This window comes from Lepus europaeus, chromosome X (genome assembly GCF_033115175.1).
Source record: "Lepus europaeus isolate LE1 chromosome X, mLepTim1.pri, whole genome shotgun sequence".
Classification (NCBI taxonomy): Eukaryota; Metazoa; Chordata; class Mammalia; order Lagomorpha; family Leporidae; genus Lepus; species Lepus europaeus.
In genome coordinates this window covers 115,876,530-115,899,407 of record NC_084850.1, presented here as the reverse complement: position 1 = coordinate 115,899,407, position 22,878 = coordinate 115,876,530, and the positions used below count along the sequence as shown (strand labels likewise).

The 22,878-nt window shown below is 38.0% G+C and overlaps 1 protein-coding gene across 9 annotated transcripts in view; it reads right to left on the bottom strand.

Annotated features, from left to right (window-relative positions):
- The window catches only part of DMD (dystrophin), a 2,142,101-nt gene that overhangs the window by 1,476,184 nt on the left and 643,039 nt on the right, over positions 1–22,878 (bottom strand). For 8 of the 9 annotated variants that reach the window (XM_062183372.1, XM_062183374.1, XM_062183379.1 and 5 more), the window contains 3 exons: positions 17,430–17,531; positions 16,881–16,988; positions 5,621–5,800 (listed from right to left, as the gene is read on the bottom strand). In XM_062183372.1, coding sequence (XP_062039356.1) covers positions 5,621–5,800; positions 16,881–16,988; positions 17,430–17,531 — 390 coding nt within the window. The remainder of the gene's footprint in view (positions 1–5,620; positions 5,801–16,880; positions 16,989–17,429; positions 17,532–22,878) is intronic. The other variant, XM_062183376.1, reaches the window with a different exon arrangement.

Below are 22,878 nucleotides of genomic sequence, written 5' to 3'. Positions count from 1 at the left end.
TATGCCATTTGATACTGAGGTAATAAAACACAATTTGTTACAAGGGATAAATATTATCAACTATACATTTGGGAAAATAACTCATTTTCTTGTATGTGTTACCTCATTTCTTGTTAGTATACAATAGTATCTTATAGATACTCAATATTTTGTCTTTATGGTATGTTAATTACACAAACATACTGAGCGAAATGTTAATAGGTTCAGAAATCAGTCTCCTTTGAATAGGAAAAAGATTTTATTTTCATCATCGTCTCATAGCTGCCTTTGAAGTTGATAGAATAGAGAACTTGGAATATCTTCACTAACTACTTCAAAGTATTTATTCATTTATTTATTTGAGAGGCAGAGGGAGAGACAAAGAGCTCTCATCTGCTGGCTCACTTGCCAAAGGTCTAAAATGGCTGAGACTGGGCCAGGTAAAAGCTGGGAGTCCAGAGCCAAAACCCAATCCAGTTCTCCCACATGGATAGCAGGGACACAATCACTTGAGCCATCACCTGACACTTCTCACATACACAAAATCAGGAAGATGGAATCAAAACTAGCATGAGGATTTGAATCCAGACATTCTAATATGTGATTCTGGTGCCCCAATCAGTATCTTAACTGCTAGGCCAAACACTCATCCCACTATTCCAGAGTTTTACCCGAAATGTCAAGTGAAGAAAAATATAACATGGACATTTCAAGCTAGACAGACACTATCGAAGTATGCCAAATATAAATTTTCCATTTTAAAAATGAGAGGTTCCAAGAGTTAACAGCCACCATTCATTAAATATTCAGTGCCTATAACATTTTGTTGTAGTAGATAATAAATTTATAATATAAAACCTATCCTCACTGATATACAAGGCCCATTCTCAAATATCTATTTTAGTTGGAAGTAGCAAAAGGATGCAGTTAATTTGCCAAGTTATTTGAGCTATAACTTCAAATTTTTATAATAAAACCTTTAACCTGAGGAATTAACCAAAAGATGCTCAAAAATTCATGGTGGTTAATCCTTGAATTCAAATAACATGGAAATCTAAAATAAATGAGGGAATTTTATTTTAATTTTAGTTTTTATGAAACCATTAGGTTTTTTTTAATTGGCAGCAGACTTACTAGGCTTGGAAAGCCTTCAGAAACATGAAAAGTATTATCAACTGAAAAGCTTCAGAGTATTTTTAATTAAAATTACTGGCAAAAAAGAAGTGGCAAACTAATTATAGCTGCATCTCATGTATCAATAGGTCTAAATAATAATGCTTTTAGAATGGGTACAGCCAGAATATAGATGTAAAAGATTTTATGAAGGGAAAAATTAAGCTCTTTAAAAATGAAAATGAACTCAGAAAAATAATAACTAAATTTTCATCTTAACAGTTCTGCAAATTTCTATTTGCACTTAGGGTATAATGAAAAACTCTGGAGTACCATCTCCAGCCTTGTTTCATATTATTCATTTGTCTTGCAAGAATTCTAATACCCTTAGTAGTACATAAATGATACAATATAGACATATATATGTGTGTATATATATATATAAATCACTTTCTCTATATGGACATCCACATATGTAGGCACAAACACAGCATGAATATTAACTGCCATGTTCAAGGAGCAAGTAATTCTGAATATATTAATTTTAGCTTTTTCCTTATTCCTAAGAAAATAACTTATTCTGTTAAAAATTTACAATTTTTTTAAAATGGATTTACCTGTATAGACAAATTCATATATCTAAGTATCTGATACCCAAATTTTAATATACATTACCACAATATAACATAGAATATGAATATACCCTTACCACAGTGTATATGGTTTCAATTAAATGGGGAAATAATATTGCAAACCACTTATACTTAATTTTACAGCATTAATTATAATGAATTTCTATCATATCTTATAGTCAAGATAAACATATATCCATCAAGGTCATGGCAGTTAGAAAAAATTAGCCATGTGAATCTCAACAATTTTACTTATCAAAGACCAAGGGGACATGAGATCATTTGAGTTTTTAGCAGTCAATCCAGGATATATTTTATGTGCCCTCTTATGATTGTAAGCATCCACATACATAGGAGTTACTACCCTTCTAACATTTGGAAACAGGCAGTATTTCTATCTTAGGCTGCCTTCTCATCAAATTAAACAGCCTCAGCTTGTGTCTAGGTGTTACTCAAGTTAAACCTGATTTTTGAAATGCCAGAGAATAGCCCTCACAGCTAATTTTTTTTTCATATTTTGATCTTTTTCCGTTCAACCTCTTCCCAAGGTCAAAATCTCTCAAAGCATTGCCCTCAATAGCAGTCAAAGTCATGGGCACAATTTTTTTTTTTTTGCATGAGCACAATCAGATGCCTTGTTATCTCAGCCACATTTCTTACATTCTGTCTCATGATCAGTTTTAATCATTACCAGAATTTGCTTATTCTTTGTATCGATCATTTAAAAGGTTTTTAAAACAATTTAAAAAGTGTCTATCAAGGGAGTAGCCATTAATAAGAATTATTTTTCTCCATAAAAACAACCTGGAAAATATGAATACGAGTCAGTCGTCGTCTTCAAAGTTGCAACCTTACCCTCAACATTACTGTAATAGTCATATAATTTTGATCAAGTTCAATTTGACATCCACAAAAAATAACTTGGTTTTTTACTTCGGAGATATGATGTCGTTGTGCTTTCTATCTTCTTTTAATTCCTCTTTTCATGGGTAGCTCCATTTCTCTCTTTCTAGGAACTCAAAAATTCCCAGCAAATGTCTGAATAGGTCCTGTGATAGCACATTTCTGGGACAGCAAATGATCGAACACGGAGACAGGAATCTGAAGTTAAACATCGCGGGAATCAATTTGTCTAATCTAAGTCTAGTTACCTGATCTGTTGCATGAGCAGATAACTCTTTGAACATAAACACAGAACCACAGCAAGCCCTCCACACTCACTAAACAATGTCTGTATATCAAGGGCACCTTTATTTTCTCAAAATGCTTCCATAACTATGACTTTTTTTATATTCATCACATCCCAGTGAGCATGTAGAACATATACAAGCTGTTATGTTGGGTATTACTTTGTAAATAACAATGCAAAGCAAACTTAGTACTGTTTTACTACAGAGTTTTAAGAATTAGAAAATAAGCGGCTAAATAAATAGCCAGAATGGTGGTCTCATAAATTTTAGATCATAAGACTTCTAATGTTTTCTCCAATTAGAACAATCAAATCAATAACATTTTGATGAGATAAATAACATTCCTCAAAAAGTAGTCCCATTCTAAGGAGATGGGTTTATTTAAATAATGCATTCCTAGGAAAGTTTCCATTTTCCCATTTTAGTCAATATTATAGAAAACTAGTATATGGAGATTGGCATGTGCCATTGCTTTTTTAAAAAAAAATTATTATTTTATTTGAAAGGCAGAGTTACAGAGACAGAAGGAGAAAGAGAAATTTTTCATCTTCTGGTTCACTCCTCAACTGGCTCCAACAGCCAGAGCTGGGCCATATCAAAGCCCAGAGCCTCATCTGGGTCTCTCATGTGAGTGCAGGGACCCAAGCACCTGGGCCATGTTCCACTGCCTTCCCAGGCATTTTAGCAGGGAGCTGGATACAAAGTGAAGTAGCTGGGACTCAAAGTGGTGCCCATACGGGATGCCAGAGTCACAAGCAGTGGCTTAACCTGCTGTGCCACAATGCTGGCCCGTGTTACAGCCTTTCTAATGATGTTTTTAAAAATCCTGTTTGCAGGTTGAATAAAGATGCATACTCCCAGGTTCATCATGTGGCCTACCGAATGAGATTTTTCTGAGCCAAGGGCTTGGAAATATGAATTTAATCAGCTTCCTAGGTGATTATTATGCAGACTCAAGTTTGAGAACCACTGAATACAAGACAAGTTAACCAAAGCATGGCCTATGATTAACAGTTACATCTCTATAAATGTATCCCTTAAAAGGGATGCATTTATGAGCAACTTACCAAATAATGCCAATCCTTCTTAACATAACTAATCATTGTATGGCAGCAATTATCTCTGGAATCAACACATACATAATGAGTAACAAAGCTGTTAGGTTGCTAGTGCTTTATGCATTTATTATGTATGTGCCAATGTTATGGTCAAGTATCCATGGGCAGATCACATATGAGAGAAATCATGATATAGCAGTAATTTTACCATTTGATCAATTAACTGCAACAATGTATTTAATTAAAAACAAATGGAATTTTAATTATTACCTAATGAGTATATGGGAAATGACTGCAACTTCAAGTCATATTCCTTCAGAATTTAATTTCAAATATGAGTTTGAGTTTAAAAGAAAGATTGAACTATAATTGAAAAACATGGATGTTGGCTGATCATATTTTCTTAACTTGTATTTCTGGAAGCAATAATTCAAACTTCATTCTTTATCTTTCGACAAACATTTCCTAAGTGCTACTCATTAAATGTCAAGTCTCAAGAAAATAAATTGCCTGCACCTGTCTCATCACTAAGGTACTGTTTGACTAAAACCTATCGAATGTGGTCACTGCTTCAATAGAGGTGCGTGTGTGGTGCACTGAGTTATGAATTTTGATCAGTCAGTAAAACGTAAGCCTTATAATGCAAAGCTACAAGGCAGCATATGATAAATACAATTATACATGTGAATTTTTGAATGACTATCCATTCTTCCACTAACAGTATCAGACAAAAAGTTTTACATTTAAAATACTCCCTTCTTGACATTACTACAATACAAATGTAACTTGGTTTTCTTTATCTACAATCCATATGTTAGTGTAACCAAGCCTCACTGATGTTTCCATGGACTCAATCTATAAAGGAATGTCCAGTGATTACATTATGTGTACTTCACAAAGAGAGGCCTTCAAAGAAATTAAAGGACCCGGGCCCTAGTCATATTTCCACCACTAACTTTCCTTGGATATTTCACTTTTATTCCTTAGTTTCATCCTCCTCAAACATAAAATGGGATTGACTCAAGACCCTCATTGTTCTGGGAATTTATGACTTGTTGTTAAGTTGTGATGATACAGTCACCTTCCATTTTTTTTCCAAATGCTCTAAATCACTCATCTTCCCATTACTAATGGGATAATGGAGTGCAACTGGAATGGATTACATTATACTCATTCCTCCACCTTATCCCCATTATGCAATACTGAGACAGGCAAGGAGACCTACTTTCATTCAGCTGAATACCAGACAACCACTAATCTGGTATTTGATGGGTTATAGCAGCCCTACTCTTTTAATGCAAGTTTTAAAAATCCTCTGTCCTTAATGTGCTGTACGTTGTGATTTAATGCTATAACTAGCACTCAAACAGTATTTTTCACTTTGTGTTTCTATGTGGGTGCAAACTGTTGAAAGTTTTACTTAATATATGCTATACTGATCTTCTGTATATAAAGAGAATTGAAAATGAATCTTGATGTGAATGGATGGGGAGAGGGAGCGGGAGAGGGGAGGGTTGTGCATGGGAGGGAAGTTATGGGGAGAAAAGCCATTGTAATCCATAAGCTGTACTTTGGAAATTTATATTCATTAAATAAAAGTTTAAAAAAAATCCCCAAGATAATTTGTAACATAACTGGTATTACTAACCTGTGCTGAACTCTTTTCAAGTTTTTGGACTAAATTATCCCAACGCAGGGCAAAGTTTTCCAGCCATGCTTCCATCTTCTGTGTAACTGACTTATTTTTCAATGTTGAAAGAAGAGCTTGGTTGAGTGAAGAGAGTTTGTCCATGGATTGTTTTTTCTTTTCTAGATCTGTTTTCAAAACCTGTTAAAAATAAGGAACATCACCAAACAAGAATAGGTTAAACTTTGTAAAAATACTGTAGTCCAACTGGCTTTTGCATATATTTGGTCATTTGCATGGTTAAGAAAAGACTGCAATAATGCCTACAAAGGACAAAGAGTCCAAATAAACTATACACATAAATAACTAATTCTGGGGAGGATGTAGGGAAAAAGGTACCCCAATCCACTGTTCACGGGAATGTAAATAAATACGTCCATTATGGAAGACAGTATGGAGATACTTCAGAAATCTATTAAAAGTTCTACCATATGACCCAGCCAGCCCACTCCTGGGAATTTATCCAAACAAAATGAAATAAGCATAGAAAAGGGTTATTTGTACCCCCATGTTTAGAGCAGCTCAATTCACAATAACTAAGATATGGAATCAACTCAGATGTCCATCAACTGATGAATGGATAAAGAAATATAGTATATATGGGATACTACTGAGCCATAAAAAAGAATGAAATCCTGTCGTTTACAACAAAATGGATAGAATTAATGAAATCACATAGTCCCCAAAAGACATACATCATCTTTTCTCTATTATGTAGCAATTAGTATAGAATGCAAAAAATGTCTAAGGATAAAACTGACATCTTATGATTCGGTTACTATTTATAATCACTGTCTACACTCCTGTGAAACAGTGGTCTTTCTACTTGTTGAACATGATAAGTGATTCATTAAGTCTTGGATTATAAAGTAAATTCAAAGTATGTTATTGTCAAAATTAAAGGAAAATAAATGGAAGGAAGGAAGGGAGAGAGGAAGGGAGAGAGGGAGGGAGGCAGGGAGGGAGGGAGGGAGGAAGGAAGGAAGCTAAAAGGGGTTGTTGAGGGAGGAGGAGGAAAGAATGTATGGTTATCTTCTTAGAATTGTATCTATGAAATACATGAATTTTTTTCTATTTTAATAATTTTTAAACAACTATGAAGTGATATTCCTAAGAAATTTGAAGAAATTCAGATGTAGAATAAAGATCAGTGAAAGCAGTTAAGATCTACCTTCAAATATCTAAAGACAAGCCAAGTGAACAAAATAGTGTTGTTTCAAAAACAGAGATCAACATATGGAAATTAGTTTTTAACATTTGGAGGTGAACACACGGCTCTTAGAAATAGTAAATTTCCCCATAATTCTTGATAGATTTTGAAGAAAATGCACTGTTATCTTCCAGGAACACTGAAGCGAGAAGATGACAATGGCTAAGAGGTTTTGCCATTCTGAAATGCCAAGTTTATTTTAAGAAAATTGCATTTTCATTAATTTCAACAGTTCAAACATTCTATTTGCTATTTGTAAGGAAAAAATACATGTTATGTGATTTACTGACCTTAAAGGTTGTGTAACACCAAGCATTCAATTGGTGTTTGGATATTTAATTCTGTTCTAAAAGCTAATTTTGGAGCCCATTAAAGGAAAGTAAGCCATTGACTATGACACAAATCCTTCAGAGCCTCTTGACCTATTTTTGAGAAACCTAAACATTTTATAGAATATTTTTTTTATTATTCACAATTCCAAAGTTCCTGTGAACCATGGACAGTTATATATGCCTTTTGGTTGATGTGGAATGATTAAACAAAGTGACTTATATGAAATCAATAGATTAGAGTGCTTATTCTTTCACTGTATTAAGGTCACCCTACACATGGGAAAATCCAATAGCCAGGCACCGAAAGCTAGCCTCTGACCCAACTTATAAATGCAGAAAAAGAGGAAGAAAGGAAGGAAGGGAGGGAAGGTGAAAATCCTTTTGCAATTCTTTTACAATCCTATCTTTGGGGCAGTAGCAAGCAAGTACGATGAAAATAAACTGTAATACCAGTCTTTCCAGAACTAATGCAAGTTTATTTAAGAACTAACATTGCTTATGGCAAAGAAATTGTCACTAAACAGAGGTAGCAATTGCTCATGAGCTCAAGTGTCACTGGCACAGACTAGTTAATGCACAGGACAGTTTATGTAGCTCATTTTGGCATGCCACTTGCATGATAGCTCTGAACAGCACACACTCCTGTTGTCTCCTTAAATTAGTTCTTGCTTTAATTCAGGATCTACTTCATCTGGTATACTTTATATTGTAGTCTTCATGACAGTTATAAGGAAGCAAGTTTTAAAGCTCTTTTCTAATTTTTCATCAATTATTAAGTTACTGTTTTTCTATTTTTCTCAGTTTGAAAGAATAGATCAAAACACTAGTCAAGATACTATAAATTGCATTCATGTCAGAATAAAACAGTGTACAAGTTGAACAATCAATAGGTGTTGTACACTCATTTTGTCCATTTAATTCACATGTTTGCTTTCCATTAAATTTAAGTGCATACTTAACATGATAGTAAAACAACAGTTTATACTACCTGCCTAAAGCTGAGAACCAAATTTGAATTTTAACATATATCCTTCCAATTCCTTTATGGAGTCTCACTTTCCTTCTGTTCTTTATTAATTTTGGTGTGCATTTATTTTATCATAAGCCACCACAAGTTCATTTTGGAAAGAGACATGATATAAACAAATACATACATTTAAAAACAAAATGATCTAAGAATAATCCTCTTTGAGTCACCTTCTCCAATCGTAAGGGCTAATTTAAATAGACAGATGTGTAAGGCTAAAGGGTGTATCCATTATTTAACCTAGATAGGTAATGATTTGCAAACATTTCAGAATAGAAGTCTGCAGTTTTGTGTAAAAAGAGGATTGTATTGGAAATCTATGGGCAGGCATATGTTGCCTTAACAAATGAAACTAAGCCTTCTATATGGCAGTAAACCAAAGAAAGAAGGATTCACTGAGCATTACAAAAATAAAAGTGAAAGTCATCATACAAAATATGATTTGGAAAAGTACATTCAAGGTAAAATTAAAACAGCATTATACTGAAAATTGCATGATTACTGGATCAACACAGGAGCAAGGGCCAGCGTCATGGTATAGCGTGTTAAGCCTCTGCTTGAGATGCTGGTGTCCCATGTGCGTACTGGTTTGACTTGGCTGCTCCTCTTCAGATCCAGCTCCTGGCTAATGGCCTGGGAAAGTATTGGGAGATGGCCCAAGTGCTTGGGCTCCAGTACCCACATGGGAGACCTGGAAAAAGTTCCAGGCTCCCGGTTTATGCCTGGCACAGCCCTGGCTGTTGTGGTTATTTGGGGAGGGAACCAGCACATGGAAGATTCATTCATTTCCTCTCTCTGTTTCTCCCCCCTGCCACCTTTCAAATAAAAAATATAATTTTTAGAAAGTGAATATTCAAAAAGTTCATGGAAAATTCATATTATGAAAAGACTATGAATAGATTTCAAAGATGTACCAAAACAAATATATTTTAATTCAATTTTTCCTTTTGAAGTATTCTCATATGTTTATGTAAATCTTGAATACAAAAATACTGAATTAACCAAGACTTGTATATAGTAAATTCTAGATTTTAGTTTTTCAAAATTTAATGACAGACTAGTGGTTCAGCTTCAATTTCTCTACCGCCCCCCTCCCTCTTCATAATTACAGAGTTCCCTCCCTGAAGAATTCTCACACAATATTTAGCTGAGAAAGTATAAGAAAGGAAATCCATGAAGGTACAAATCCACTGGACTATAATAATGAATAAGTTTCTCCCATCTATCTTCGGAATGTCAATTATTTTAAATTTGAATCATATGTGCACATATTAAATAACTATAGTTAAATTGTTACTAATTACTAAAGTTTAAAACATATGTCTCTTTGCATATCAAGAAGTGACACAGGTCTGTGAGTGCCAGAGACCATCAGAGCTCTAGAAAATTCAGAAAGGAAAAGGAAGCTGTAGAAAATTTATACAAGAACAAGGAAATATAAAAAAGAAAGCAACAATTTTATAGAGGCCAGGTACCCAGATAGGCAGGAATCCATAGTCAGTTATACCGGCTGGGTCAGTACTAGATATGGGAACGAGACAGATGTTCAAGACTGAGTAGACAAGTGCTAGGTGGTCAAGGGAAAAGTACAAACTCTTAGGAAGACCCAGAAAACCTCCACCCTATTTTCATTTGGCATATGTCTCAGAGAACGATATCAAGACAATTTATTTTATAGTGGCAAAATTGAACTATTTTACCAGTGGTTACTTTTCAGCAGGTGGAAGGATCTTCAAAATGTTTTTGGAGACCAGCATTGTGGCATTGGTGGGTGAAGTCACTGCATGCAATGCCAGCAGCCCCTATGTCCCCTATGGGCTGTGTCCCAACTGCTCCATTTCTGATCCAGCTCCCTGCTAATAGCCTGGGAAAGTAGTGGAAGATGGCTCAAGTGCTTGGGCCCCTGCACCCACATGAAAAACCCAGATGAAGCTCCTGGCGACTGTCTGGCCCAGCCCTGGTTATTTGGAGAGTGAATCAGCAGATGGAAGACTCCTCCCTCATTCATATTCTCTAACTCTTTAAAATAATACATCTTTAAAAACTGTTTTTGGAAAATGCATATTATATAAAAACAATGTATGAATTTCAATTTTTATACCAAAATATATTAATCTTTTAATTTCATTTTCCAAAAACTTTGTGAATTACTCTAATTACTAGCTCTTATATTTTGTTAGATTGAAGCATTGCAAGGGTTCTTAACTTGAGGGACTATCACAATCTCTCTCAAGGCTTGACAAAATGCAGATTGCTGGGCCCCATCGCCAATTTCTAAGTCAACCTAAGAAGGGACTAAGAATTTGCCCGTGTAGCAAGTTTCCAGGTGATATTGACAATGCGGATTTGGGAACTTCACTTTGATAACCAATCAATGATTCTGTTTGGATGCATTATTTAAGGGCAATCACAGGAGCTGAAGTCATGGCAGAAAATTATTACAAAGCAGAACTATCAACAAGGACTTGCATAGTTCCCATAAGCACTCCACCTTTATCATTTTTTAAAAAGATTTATTATTTATTTGAAAGTCACAGTTACACAGGAGAGGCAGAGAGAGGCAGAGAGAGAGGTGCAGAGAGGGAGGGAGGGATGGAGGGAGGGGGAGAGAGAGAGGGAGGGAGGGGGAGAGAGGGAGGGAGGGAGGGAGAGAGAGGTCCTCCATCCGCTGGTTCACTCCCAAGTTGGCTGTAATGGCCGGAGCTGCGCCAATCTGGAGCCAGGAGCATCTCCCAGGTCTCCTATGTGGGTACAGGGGCCCGAGGACCTGGGCCATCTTGTACTGCTTTCCTAGGCCATAGCAGAGAGCTGGACCGGAAGTAGAGCAGTGGGACTTGAACCAATGACCATATGGGATGCTGGCGCTGCAGGTGACAGCTTTACCCAGTATGCCACAGTGCCGGCCCCTCCACCTTTATCATTTAATACTATAGCCACTTCTTGGTGTCTTCAATACCACAGTACTCCTTTCGCCTGTGCACACATCTCTCCCACAGATCACTACACTTTTCCAGAGTTGTCTTCACCTGATAAACACCAACAGTCTCCACAGCAGCAACCCATTTTCCACAAATTTCTTCTAGACTTGGCCTTTCCCATTATAATTTCATGATAGCACAAGTCTTAGAATTCACCTCATGAAGGTCATAACTTTGTCTCTCTAAGTTTTATGCTTTATACCAAATTTAAAAAATCAGTTTTGGAGACCATGATTGTAGTACAATGGGCTAAGCTGCCAATTCCAACCCTGGCATTCCATATCAGGGTGCAGGCTTGAGGTTTGGCTATTCTGCTTCTGATCTGGATCCCTGCTAATGTGCCAGGAAAGGCAGTGGAAGATGACTCGAGTACCTAGGCCCCTGCCACTGATGTGGCACACTGGGATAGAAGTCCTAGCTCCTGTCTTTGGCCTAGCTGAGACCTGGCAGTTGTGGCCACTTGGGGAGTGAAACAGGATCAAACATCTCTTTTCCTGTCCTTCTCTCTGTCTTTGCCTTTCAAATAAAATAATCTCAATATTAAAAAAAATAAAGATTACTTCTAATCATAAAAAAATAATGGCTGAGGGTGAGCATTTGGCTCAGTGGTTAAGATAGTGTTTGATATGCCTGCATCCCATGTTGGAGAGCCTGCTTTATGTCCTACTCTCCAGTTCCAATTCTGCTTCTTGCTAATGCACCAGATGATGGCTCAAGTACTTGGGTCCCTGCCACTGATGTGAGAGGCCCATATTTAGTTCCAGACCCCTGGCCTTGGCCTAGTCCAGCCCTAACTGTTGTGAGTATATGGGGAGTAAACCAGTAAATGGAAGGTATCTTGGTCTCGTTATTGCACATGCTCAGTTGTGCTCACTCGCTCCCTTTCAAATAATAGAACCCCATGTTATGGATAGGAATCCCATGGATTCAGGGGAAAGGAAATACAAGACTCCCAAATTTCCACCCTCAATGCAAAGTAGGAGGTGGGGCCGGTGCTGTGGTGCAGCGGGTTAAAACCCTGGCCTGAAGTGTCGGCATCCCCCATATGGGTGCTGATTCGAAACCCAGCTGCTTCATTTCTGATCCAGCTCTCTGCTATGGCCTGGGAAAGCAGTGGAAGATGGCCCAAGTCCTTGGGCCCCTGTGCTCATGTGGGAGACCTGGAAGAAGCTCCTGGCTTCTGGCTTCGGATCGGTGCAGCTCCGACCATTGCGGCCAACTGGGGAGTGAACCAGCAGATGGAAGACCTCCCTCCCTCTCTGCCTCTCCTCTCTCTGTGTAACTCCAACTTTCAAATAAATAAATAAATCTTTAATAAAAAGTAGGAGGTAATCCCGTGGGTTATTAGCAATAATATTTTAAAACAAATTACACTGATTGTAAATACAAGGGTGCTTTAGTACAATGTATCTATACCTAGGTATGCAGTAGGAACTGGTGACAGATGGTACCTGTTTTGGGTCTCAGATTGTGACATATTTTAATGAACATTAAATTCTTATTCACTGCCTGAGTCAGCAGGGGAATTTTACCTAAAATTCTAGACCAGCTGTCAGGTTTTGTTAATTGGCTTAAACTATCAAATGGTAAGACTTATACAAAGCATTTTCACTTTGTTCACAAGTAAGGTAACATAATACACATTTTAATCTTATTTGAAAAATATTGACACTTCACTAAGAGAATGTTAACGGCCAAGACCAGGGAAGACTTTTACTCACAAAAATGTCCACATAGTGATACATGGCTGTTGCAAACAACCATTACCAACTGCAGCAATTTTTCTCCAAAGAATCAAATGGTATGAGAAGTTTTGAAACAGCTTGAAGGACCTGGAACTGAGCCTTGATCTATTAGTGCTCATTTCATCTCGAATAGGGATGTTATATGATACCTTGGAACATGTGATATGTTTTTTTCTGAATTTCAATTTCCTCTTCTTAAATAACCAGAATAGTTGATCACGAGGAACTTGAGACCCATAATTACAGTGAGCACATACTATCTACAAGGTCCTTTATAACTTTAAGATTATTTAAATGTTATTAATCTATAGCTCCCTATGAATGACTTTTTATGGGTAAGTGCAAAAAATGATATGCGTAGTCACTTGCACTAGGTAGTGAAATTAGGACTTGATCACACAAATAACATTGTGATACTATGGCATATGGTATTTTCCAAAGATGGCTGCAAAAATAACTCCTTTCCCAAATGCTCTCCTTTAATTTGAATTTGATATTTCTCCATGAAGAGACAATCTAACTCATATCCCTCAAATTTGGGCAGGGCTGTGATCATTTCAAGCAACAGAGTGTGACAGCATCATCATTATATGAAATTCGAACTTACGTCCCATGCACAGAAATACTCATGCTTCTAATTCTTAGCCTCCATGTATAAATTCTGACTAATCTACAGCAGATAATCTGCAGCAGGCCAAACCACATTAAAAGGTCAGTGCAAGATGATTTGATTACCTTCCCCAGATGTCAAAGATCTCAAATAAGGTACAAGCTGTTTTGAGAAAATGAGCACTTTCATTCAATTCTAGACTCAAGTCAGCTAGAATTTCTAGTTGAGGGTACAGTGTAGCAGAGACAAATCATCCCCTCTGTAACTCTCTCAATTACTGACCCTGAATTACATGAGCATAATGTAAAGGCCATTTCAAACTACAAAATGTGAAGCTATTTGTCAGACAGTAATAGTAACTGGAAAAGCAACTAAGTTCTAACTTTTCTAATTACAGGCCACTGTGTATTCCTTGGACTCCCTTCTTGTGAAAATGAGGTTTCCTTGATAAGTTCTATGAACTTGGCATAATCACCCTCTAATAATTATTTGTCAGCAACTAATTTTTGATTGAAAGGATCCATGTTTTTATATAGAAAAGAAAACTGTTTATTCGGAATTATCTGCTTTAATGCTATGTAACCTATGCTTTCCTTCTTCTGGATGAGATAAAATCTTTCCTAAATTGACCACCTCTTATCTGAGGCATGTGACACTGCAAATAAGCCTCTGTATTTTAGAAATATTTATTATCCTCACTTATGCTACATCACTCTCTCCCCTTCCCCTTTTTTTTAAAAAAAAATATTTGTTTATTTATAATTCAGAGTTACAGACAGGAACAGAGAAATCTTCCATCTGCTGGTTCACTCCCTAGATGGATACAACAGCTGGGGCTAGGTCAGGCTGAGGCCAGGAGCTTCTTCCAAGTCTACCATATGGGTAGCAGGGACCCAAATACTTGGGCCATCTTCCATTGCTTTTCCCAGGGAACTGGATTGGAAGCAGAGCATCTGGGCCACAAACCGGGGCTCATAATTCTCCTTTCATTCCTAAACTACATCCGCTCAAACTCCTTTTGGAAGCGTCTTCTCCTTTATAACCTATTGATTGTAGGCCTTCCCTCTGCTGTCTCTTATTTATTGTGTCACTCTACACAAGCCCTCTAAAGCTCCTCGCACATGTCTGTATCAGATCAGTCATGAACTCTTCTCAGATTCTAGTACGTCTATGTAGTTGACTTATGGAATGGTCTTTTTCATTTAGATGTCTCCACAACATTTTACACTCAACCTAACAATTCTGAAATAATTACCACTCTTTCCATTGCAAAAATTCCTCTTAGGGCTATTGACCCATCTAGGAATCCATATATCCGATTGAGAATTACGGTAACCATTCTAAATTTCTATCACTTGCTGTAAGTTTTAATCATTTAATCTTAACTTTTTTTATATATTTGTCTCCTCATGTCCCTACCCAATGTTACTTAATGCAAATTTTCTACTTAGTAGCTGTAACTAAATGCTTTACTACCAAGGATAATTTAAAAATGCAGATATGAGGGTCAGCGCTGTAGCGTAGTGGGTATCAGTTCAAGTCCCAGATGCTCCACTTCTGATACAGATCCCTGTTAATGTGCCCAGGAAACCAGCGGAGGACGACCCAAGTCCTTGGCCCCTGTACCCATGTGGGAGACCAGGAAGAAACTCCTGGTTCCTGGTTTCAGATCTGCACAGCTCTGCCCATTGCAGCCATTTAGAGGAGCAAACCAGTGGATGGAATAATTTCTCTGTCTCTCCCTGGGTACCAACCCTACATCTCTGCCTTTCAAATAAATAAATATTTTAAACAATGCAAATATGAATGCCCTCAAATTCTCAATGTCTTCCCATCAGTATCAGAACAATATTACAAATAAAAGGCTACTTCAAAAATTCTGTAGAAAAATGGAACACATAATTTGATTTTGGAGCTACAATACATATATGGTTTTTTCCCAATATGTATTTTCCATTAACTTTTTGATGACTCCTTTATATATTCAATATTTTTACATTCATGTTTTACTGCATGCATAACTTTTCCCAACTCTATCATTAGTAGCCACATCACTAAAGAAACTACTATTGTATTATTTCACCAGTGCATTATAACCAATAAAAAGCTACCTTGTACTGATAAGCCATACAGAAGTGAACATACTGTAAATTGAGTTTAAGTAACTATGGAGTTAAAGCTGATACAAATAAATATTTGGTAAAATGGTACATGCACATTAACTGGAAAACATCCATTTAATTTTAAGTTATTTAATTATTTAATATAATGCAACTATAAATTGATTCACTGAGGTACAACTGCAAAGCATTTTATTAGACATAGTATTTAATAGAATGGATTGATCAAAATATATGCAAATTCTAACTAAGGAATATTTCAGTTGAAAAATTAAGCTCCTAGTATTAGGTAGGCCTAACTGGGACATCACAAAATTTAAAATATAAGAGGAGCTTTAGAATTCTTTCTCTTCATCTTCCTTCTTAATGAAGGCTTTCTTGGAGTCCTTTTGCTACCAAAAAGATCTTATTTCTTGAAACACATCAGATACTTGATCAATACCATTTGGTGTTTCTTGTTTGCCAAACTAGGGATAAACTTCCTGTCTGTGAGGAAAATTATCTCTTGTGGTTCTCATATACCAACTTTAATTGATCAACTTTTGCCTACCATTTTTTTTTTCATTTTATTTGAAAGGCTGACAGAGAAAGTGAAAGAGATCTTCCATCTCAGGATTCATTCCCCAAATGCCTGCAGTAGCTGGGAATGGGTGAGGCCAGAGCCAGGAGCCAGGAGCTCAGTCCATTTCTCCACATGGGTGGCAAAAGACCAACTACATCTGCCATTACCTGCTGCCTCCCAGGGTATGCATTAACAGGAAACTGGAATGGGAAGTGGAGCTGGAGGACTTGAACCAAAGTGCTCTGATTACAGAATGAAGATACCTCAAGTGGCTTAACTATTGCACTAAATGACAACCCCTCATTTATGAGTTTAAAACTGTGATATCTAGAACTTTGTGGAAGGCTCCTAAGTATTTTTATTTCTTAGAGGTACCTTTTCATTTTAAGTATTATTCTAAGTATACTGTATTTTTTCAAAAGGCTGATTTTTTATTTTTGAGAAACAAATTTAAAACTCTACCACTAGTTTCACTGCTGCTATAATTAAGAAAAGTATTACACCATCTTTAAATGATCAGTGATTTGAACAGAAATAGTAAGTATTTAGTTTAAGGTTTGGAAGAACAGAAAAGACTAATGGTGAAAAACTCATTACTGAGTTCTTAAAAGACTACGGAAAGCTAAAATAGACATACAGTCAGTTTGTGAAGACTTGACAGCATTTCATTTTGATCCTTAAAGCCAGTTGTATGAATCTTGTTCACTGCATCTTCTTTTTCTGAAAGCCATGTACTGAAAAGGCACTGAAAGAAACCAAAGAATTAGAAAGTAGAAAAGAGTAATTATTTAAAAATTGGTGATTTTCATGGAAGTTAGAAATATAATGGTGGTTACCAGAGGCTAGGGAAGGCATGGTCAAAGTTTGATCCATGAGTTCTGAGTTATGGCTAGATAAGAGTAAGAAGTTCTTGGGTTCTGTTGTATAGTAGAGTGACTATGCATAATGTTAATTGACTGTATATTTCTCTATAAAAAAAACCTGGGTATTATGATTTTGGCTATTTTGCCATAATAAAACATTACTTGATTGGACATATGTGAAATATGAAACAGCACATGGTACCCCATAATAAAATTTTATTTTAATGTCTATTATGTGTTATAATTTTTAAAAATATACTTTGCTTTCCAACTTAGCATTACTCCAAGTCTTTCTCTCCCACAATCTTACCCATATGACTCACCTGTTCTTCAGTAAAACGTTGCCATTTTAGAAGGATGTCTTGCAAAAGAACCCAACGATCTTCTGTCCACCTACAGATGTTTGCCCATCGATCTCCCAGTACCTGAGGGGGAAAAAAAAAAAGACAACCAACCACTACATTAGTCACCATCAATTCACTTAAAACGGCATGGAAGACTTCCCTAAGTATCTAATTGTGAGTCTTCTATGCATACCAGGAGTTGTAAAGAACACCGTTCCTGTTTTGCTTATTATTTTGTAAGCAATATGCCTTTAACTTGTCTGTAAATGATTTTATTCAGTCTTTCACCTTTAAGTGAAAAACAAAGCTATTTACATAAAATTTGAAACAGTTATTACATCATTTGAAATGTCTCTATAGGAAGTGTAACACAGAAAAACACATAGAGAGGATTTCCAATGAAAACATATAAAATGTGAAAACATACCCCTAAGGGCTGAAATGTACCTCAAAGCATAAAAATCTCACTAGTAACAAAATTTTACACAAAATGTTTAAAAAAAATGACCTAAATGAAAAATCTCCACGTGTGAGATCCCAGTGGAAAGAACAGGTCATCAAAGAAGGAGGTACCTTTCTCTGAAGGGAGGAGAGAACTTCCACTTTGACTATGACCATGTCTAAATATGATTAGAGTTGGTGAACTCAAAAGGCTTCCATAGCCTTGGCAACTCGTGATAAGAACCTAGGGGGATTACTGATGCCATAAACAAGAGTGTCAATTTGTTAAGTCAACAACAGGAGTCACTGTGCACTTACTCCTCATGTAGGATCTCTGTCCTAATGCGCTGTACATTGTGATTTAATGCTATAAATAGTACTCAAACAGTATTTTTCACTTTGTGTTTCTATGTGGGTACAAACTGTTGAAATCTTTACTTAATATATGCTAAAATGATCTTCGGTATATAAAGAGAATTGAAAACGAATCTTGATGTGAATGGAAGGGGAGAGGGAGCGGGAAAGGGGAGAGTTGCAGGTGGGAGGGAAGTTATGGTGGGGGGGAAGCCATTGTAGTCCATAAGCTGTACTTTGGAAATTTATATTCATTAAATAAAAGTTAAAATAAATAAAATAAAGACTTGTTTCAAACAATCCTATACTACAATCGCTTACTATCAGGATTGTAGAGGAAGAGTCTCCTTTACTTTAATCATACTGATATTTAGTTTTTAAAAAATTATCTGTATCATTTGGAAGTATTTAAATTTTCTCTCTATAAACTACTCAGAAAATTTTAATATCCTATATGGAATAACGGCTATTTCATTAACATATCACTCATGTTTAGGTGGCATACTATTTCAACATGTGACATGAACCAAATACTGATAATTTTTTAATGAAAATATACATTGTGATGATGTCTATGCAAAAGGAATACTTTGAGGTAAAACATAGGCGCCTTACTCAACTTCATTATGATGAACTTTAGAACCTAAAATTTCAACTTATTTATGACTTTTCCACACAAATATTTTCTCATAGTTACTGGATCTTTAGAGCAGTATCTCAAAATATGTTTTTGCTTTGTTTCACATGCAATTGGAGCTATAAACAGTATCTGTAACTACGATTTTTGAAATACATATTCACTATTAGCTTCATTTGAATTTCTACTTTTCTCCATGCTATATGTTTGAATCAATCCACCTAGAAGCAGCTATGTGATTTAAACAATGCACATATAATTAGCAATATGAAAGTATCTGCCTAGTTCTAGGTAGTTGGGATATATACATTTTAAAAATCTTTAATCTTCCATAATTTCAAAAGAATCCCATGTATGGATAAGTAGTAGATACTAAACATTTTACTACAGTATTAAAATGGTCATGTATAAATATGTACCTCTGTCATAAGTGAGTTCTTAGCTTTTATTTAGAAGTGTTAATATAATGTTATTGCTTTCAACATAATGTAACTGAATTTCTGAGTTTCATAGTTTTATTATCTATTCAACTCTTTTTGAATAATGTAACTTTAAAACAGAGGACATAGCAGTGAAATAGTGATACAAGAAACTCACAGAAATCATGGCAAGTTACAATTACTCCAACCATTTGAACCATGTAATTATTACAAACACGTGAGTTTTTTTCTTTTTTTCTAAAACACAGTTAAAGATTGTTTAATGAGTTTTCTAATGACCCTGTCAGTATACATGAGGTAAAATGGCATGGGATATATTGGTTCATAGACTGGGTGTATTTTTTTTCAACTAGAGAAAAATCTTACCCTTTAGTTATAAACCACACCATTTGCCTAATTGGGGATGTAGATAGAAAGGTCCAAACATGAGGGGCCGGCGCCGCGGCTCAATAGGCTAATCCTCCGCCTGTGGCACCAGCACCCCCGGTTCTAGTCCAGGTCGGGGCGCCAGATTCTGTCCTGGTTGCCCCTCTTCCAGGCCAGCTCTCTGCTATGGCCCAGGAGTACAGTGGAGGATGGCTCAAGTGCTTGGGCCCTGCACCTGCATGGGAGACCAGGAGAAGCACCTGGCTCCTGGCTTCGGATCAGTGTGGTGCGCCGGCCGCAGCGGCCATTGGAGGGTAAACCAACGGTAAAGGAAGACCTTTCTCTCTGTCTCTCTCTCACTGTCCACTCTGTCAAAAAACATGAGGTATTTAGTGCAGCTCATCAAGTTCAGTAGGACTTGGGGCCCCTTTGGAGCGCCGGGCTGGCTTTTGCGTGCCCTGGGGTGGGCGAGAGGCAGACCGAGCCCAGCGCGGCCAGGCCTGCTGGCCTGACCGCGGGCCTCTCTCAAGCTGCGGCCTGCATTCGGCCCTGCATTCGGCCGGGCACCTGAGCTCAGCCCTGTCCCCAACGCGCCGTCTTGGGCTGCGCAGCACTGTGCGTGTGTGCCTCCCACCCCGACACCTAACTCACTGGCCTAGGCCCTGCTCTAGAGCTCGCGGGCCTCCCAGGCTGCCCGCAAAGCTTCGGGGGGCTGTCCCCAGGCCCCAAGCCTAAGGCCTCTTAGCCTGCCGGAGCACCGGCCCGTCTCTCTCCTGGTCTCTGTCTCAGTCTCTGGGAGCCAAGCCGCGCACAGGGTTTCCGTTCCCGGGCTAGGGGGCCCCTGCGCTAGCCTTCAGCTCTTGGCCTTCATGCAACGCGTAATCCGGGGGCCGTCCCCGCTGAGACCCAGAACCGGAGGATGAGGCTGCCATTTGGGTGGTGGGCAGCTGCGGGCCAGGAGGATGGGGGCCTGAAGCGGGTATGGGTTTCGAAGGCCCGACCCCGAGACCCGAGAGAGGGAGCAGAGCCCCTGGCTTGGACAAGCCACCGCACATCTGTCCAGGCAGCCTGGAGTGCCAGGCCCGGCGGTCGGCACAAGGCAGCTTGCTGCCGGCGGGCCTCCACGCGCAAGCGGCCCCACATTGCTCTGAGCTGCCGCCCCCTGCTGGCACACAGGGGTCATGTGAGGGGCCCAGGCGCCGCTCAGCTGCGAGCGCCTGAGCGCCTGCGCTCTGAACACGCTCCGCTCACGCTCCACCCATGCTCTGCCCACGCGAGGATCATGAGACAGTCCACGTGCCCCTCCGGGCCTCCCATGACAGCCCCGAACTCAGAGCCACAGTTCTGCCCTGAGTGCCCACACTGCTGGTCACAAACGGATCACACCAGCAGCCTGGGGGACAGGGCCACGCCCACCCACCCACACACACACACACAAAAAAATAGCTGAGTCAGAGAGAATGGAACAAATCAAACTCTAGCATCATCTTCATAAATCAAAGAAAATAGACAGAGATGCCTAACTGGATAAAGCAGCCTCTTTGTAGGACAAGATGCACAAAGGTATCATCCATTGAAGCAGAATTTTAGGCTTATAATTCCATAGATATTAAATTATAATTTATTAATTTTAGAAGGGCATCCTATAAAGAATTCAAATAGTGTATCTCCTATTCTAGATTACTTAATATGCTTAAATTTATTAAAATTCTAGAATATATTAATGTGGTACATTTATGTTTTTCACTAAAGTGCTCCAAAAACTGATAAATATACATTCTTTGGAGTATATGATCAAACTAATTAAGACAACTATTTTTCAAGTCATCAAAAGTGTCCTGTGTTTCCAAATACTGACTGCAAATAATTTTAATATTTAATTAAAGCAGGTTTATGATTCAGCAGATATTTATGTACAGCTGATACATTAATTCATTTATCAATCATAAATGTAGCCAAATATTTACTAATTACCTGCCACATATAAACAGAATAAGGATGTTGCAAGCTGAATTCTGTCCCTAAAATTCATGTTGAAACTCTGTATCCCATATACTGTCTCACGATGTGACAATATTGGGAAATGACGCTATCAGAGTAGGCTCTATTCCAATCTGACCAGTGTCCTTTAAAGGAGAAGAAATCTGGGCCCAGAGACAAAAGGAACATGTACATCCAGAAGGGATGCTATGCAAGCATGCTGAGGGAAGGAGGCCATCTGCAAGCCACAGAGAGGCCTGAGGGCAAAGCAACCCTGCCAATACCTTGATCTTGGAATTCAAGCACCCAGCATAGTGAGAACATAAATTTCTGCTGTTTAAGACATCCAGTTTGTAATACTTATTTTTAATTTTTTTCTAAAGATTTATTTATTTGAAAGTCAGAATTACAGAGAAAGGGAGAAGGGGAGGGGCAGAGAGGGAGAAGAGGAGGAGGAGGGGGAGAACTGGAAAGGGAGAGAGGGAGTGAGGGAGAGGGAGAGAGAGACGGGGAGAGAGATTTTTCCATCTGCTAGTTCACTTCCAAAATTGCCTCAACAGCCACGGCTAGGCCAGGTCAAAGCCTTGAACTCCTTCTGAGTGTACCACACAGGTGACAGGTTCCCATGCATTTGGGCCATCATCCCGCTGCTTTCCTAGACACATTAGCTTGGAGCTGGATCAGAAGTGGAGCAGCCGGTACTCAAACCAGCACTCATAAGGGAAGATGGCATTGCAGGCAGCAGCTTTATCTGCTATGCCACAATGCTGGCCCCAAAACTTTTTTTTTTTTTACCATAGTCCCAGCAAACTAATACAAACTAATACAGAAGACATATTTAAGAGAGGTTGATCTTTAAGAAATTTATAGCTAAATCATAAATCTCTCTTAAAGAAAATAACTCCATTCTTTTAAATAAGTGCTACAATATTAAACAAGAGCATGTATTAAAAATGCTTTCAAGGGGCCAGCACTGTGGCATAGTAGGAGGCTAAGCTCCTGCCTGCAGCACTGGCATCCCATATGGGTGCCGGTTATTGTCCCGCCTGCTCTTCTTCCATCCAGCTCTCTGCTGATGGTCTGGGAAAGCAGAAGGTGACACAAATGTTTGGCCTCCTGCACTCACATGGGAGATCCAGAAGTTCCTGACTCCTGGCTTCAGATTGGCCCGGCTCTGGCCATTACAGCCATTTGGGGAGTGAACCAGTGG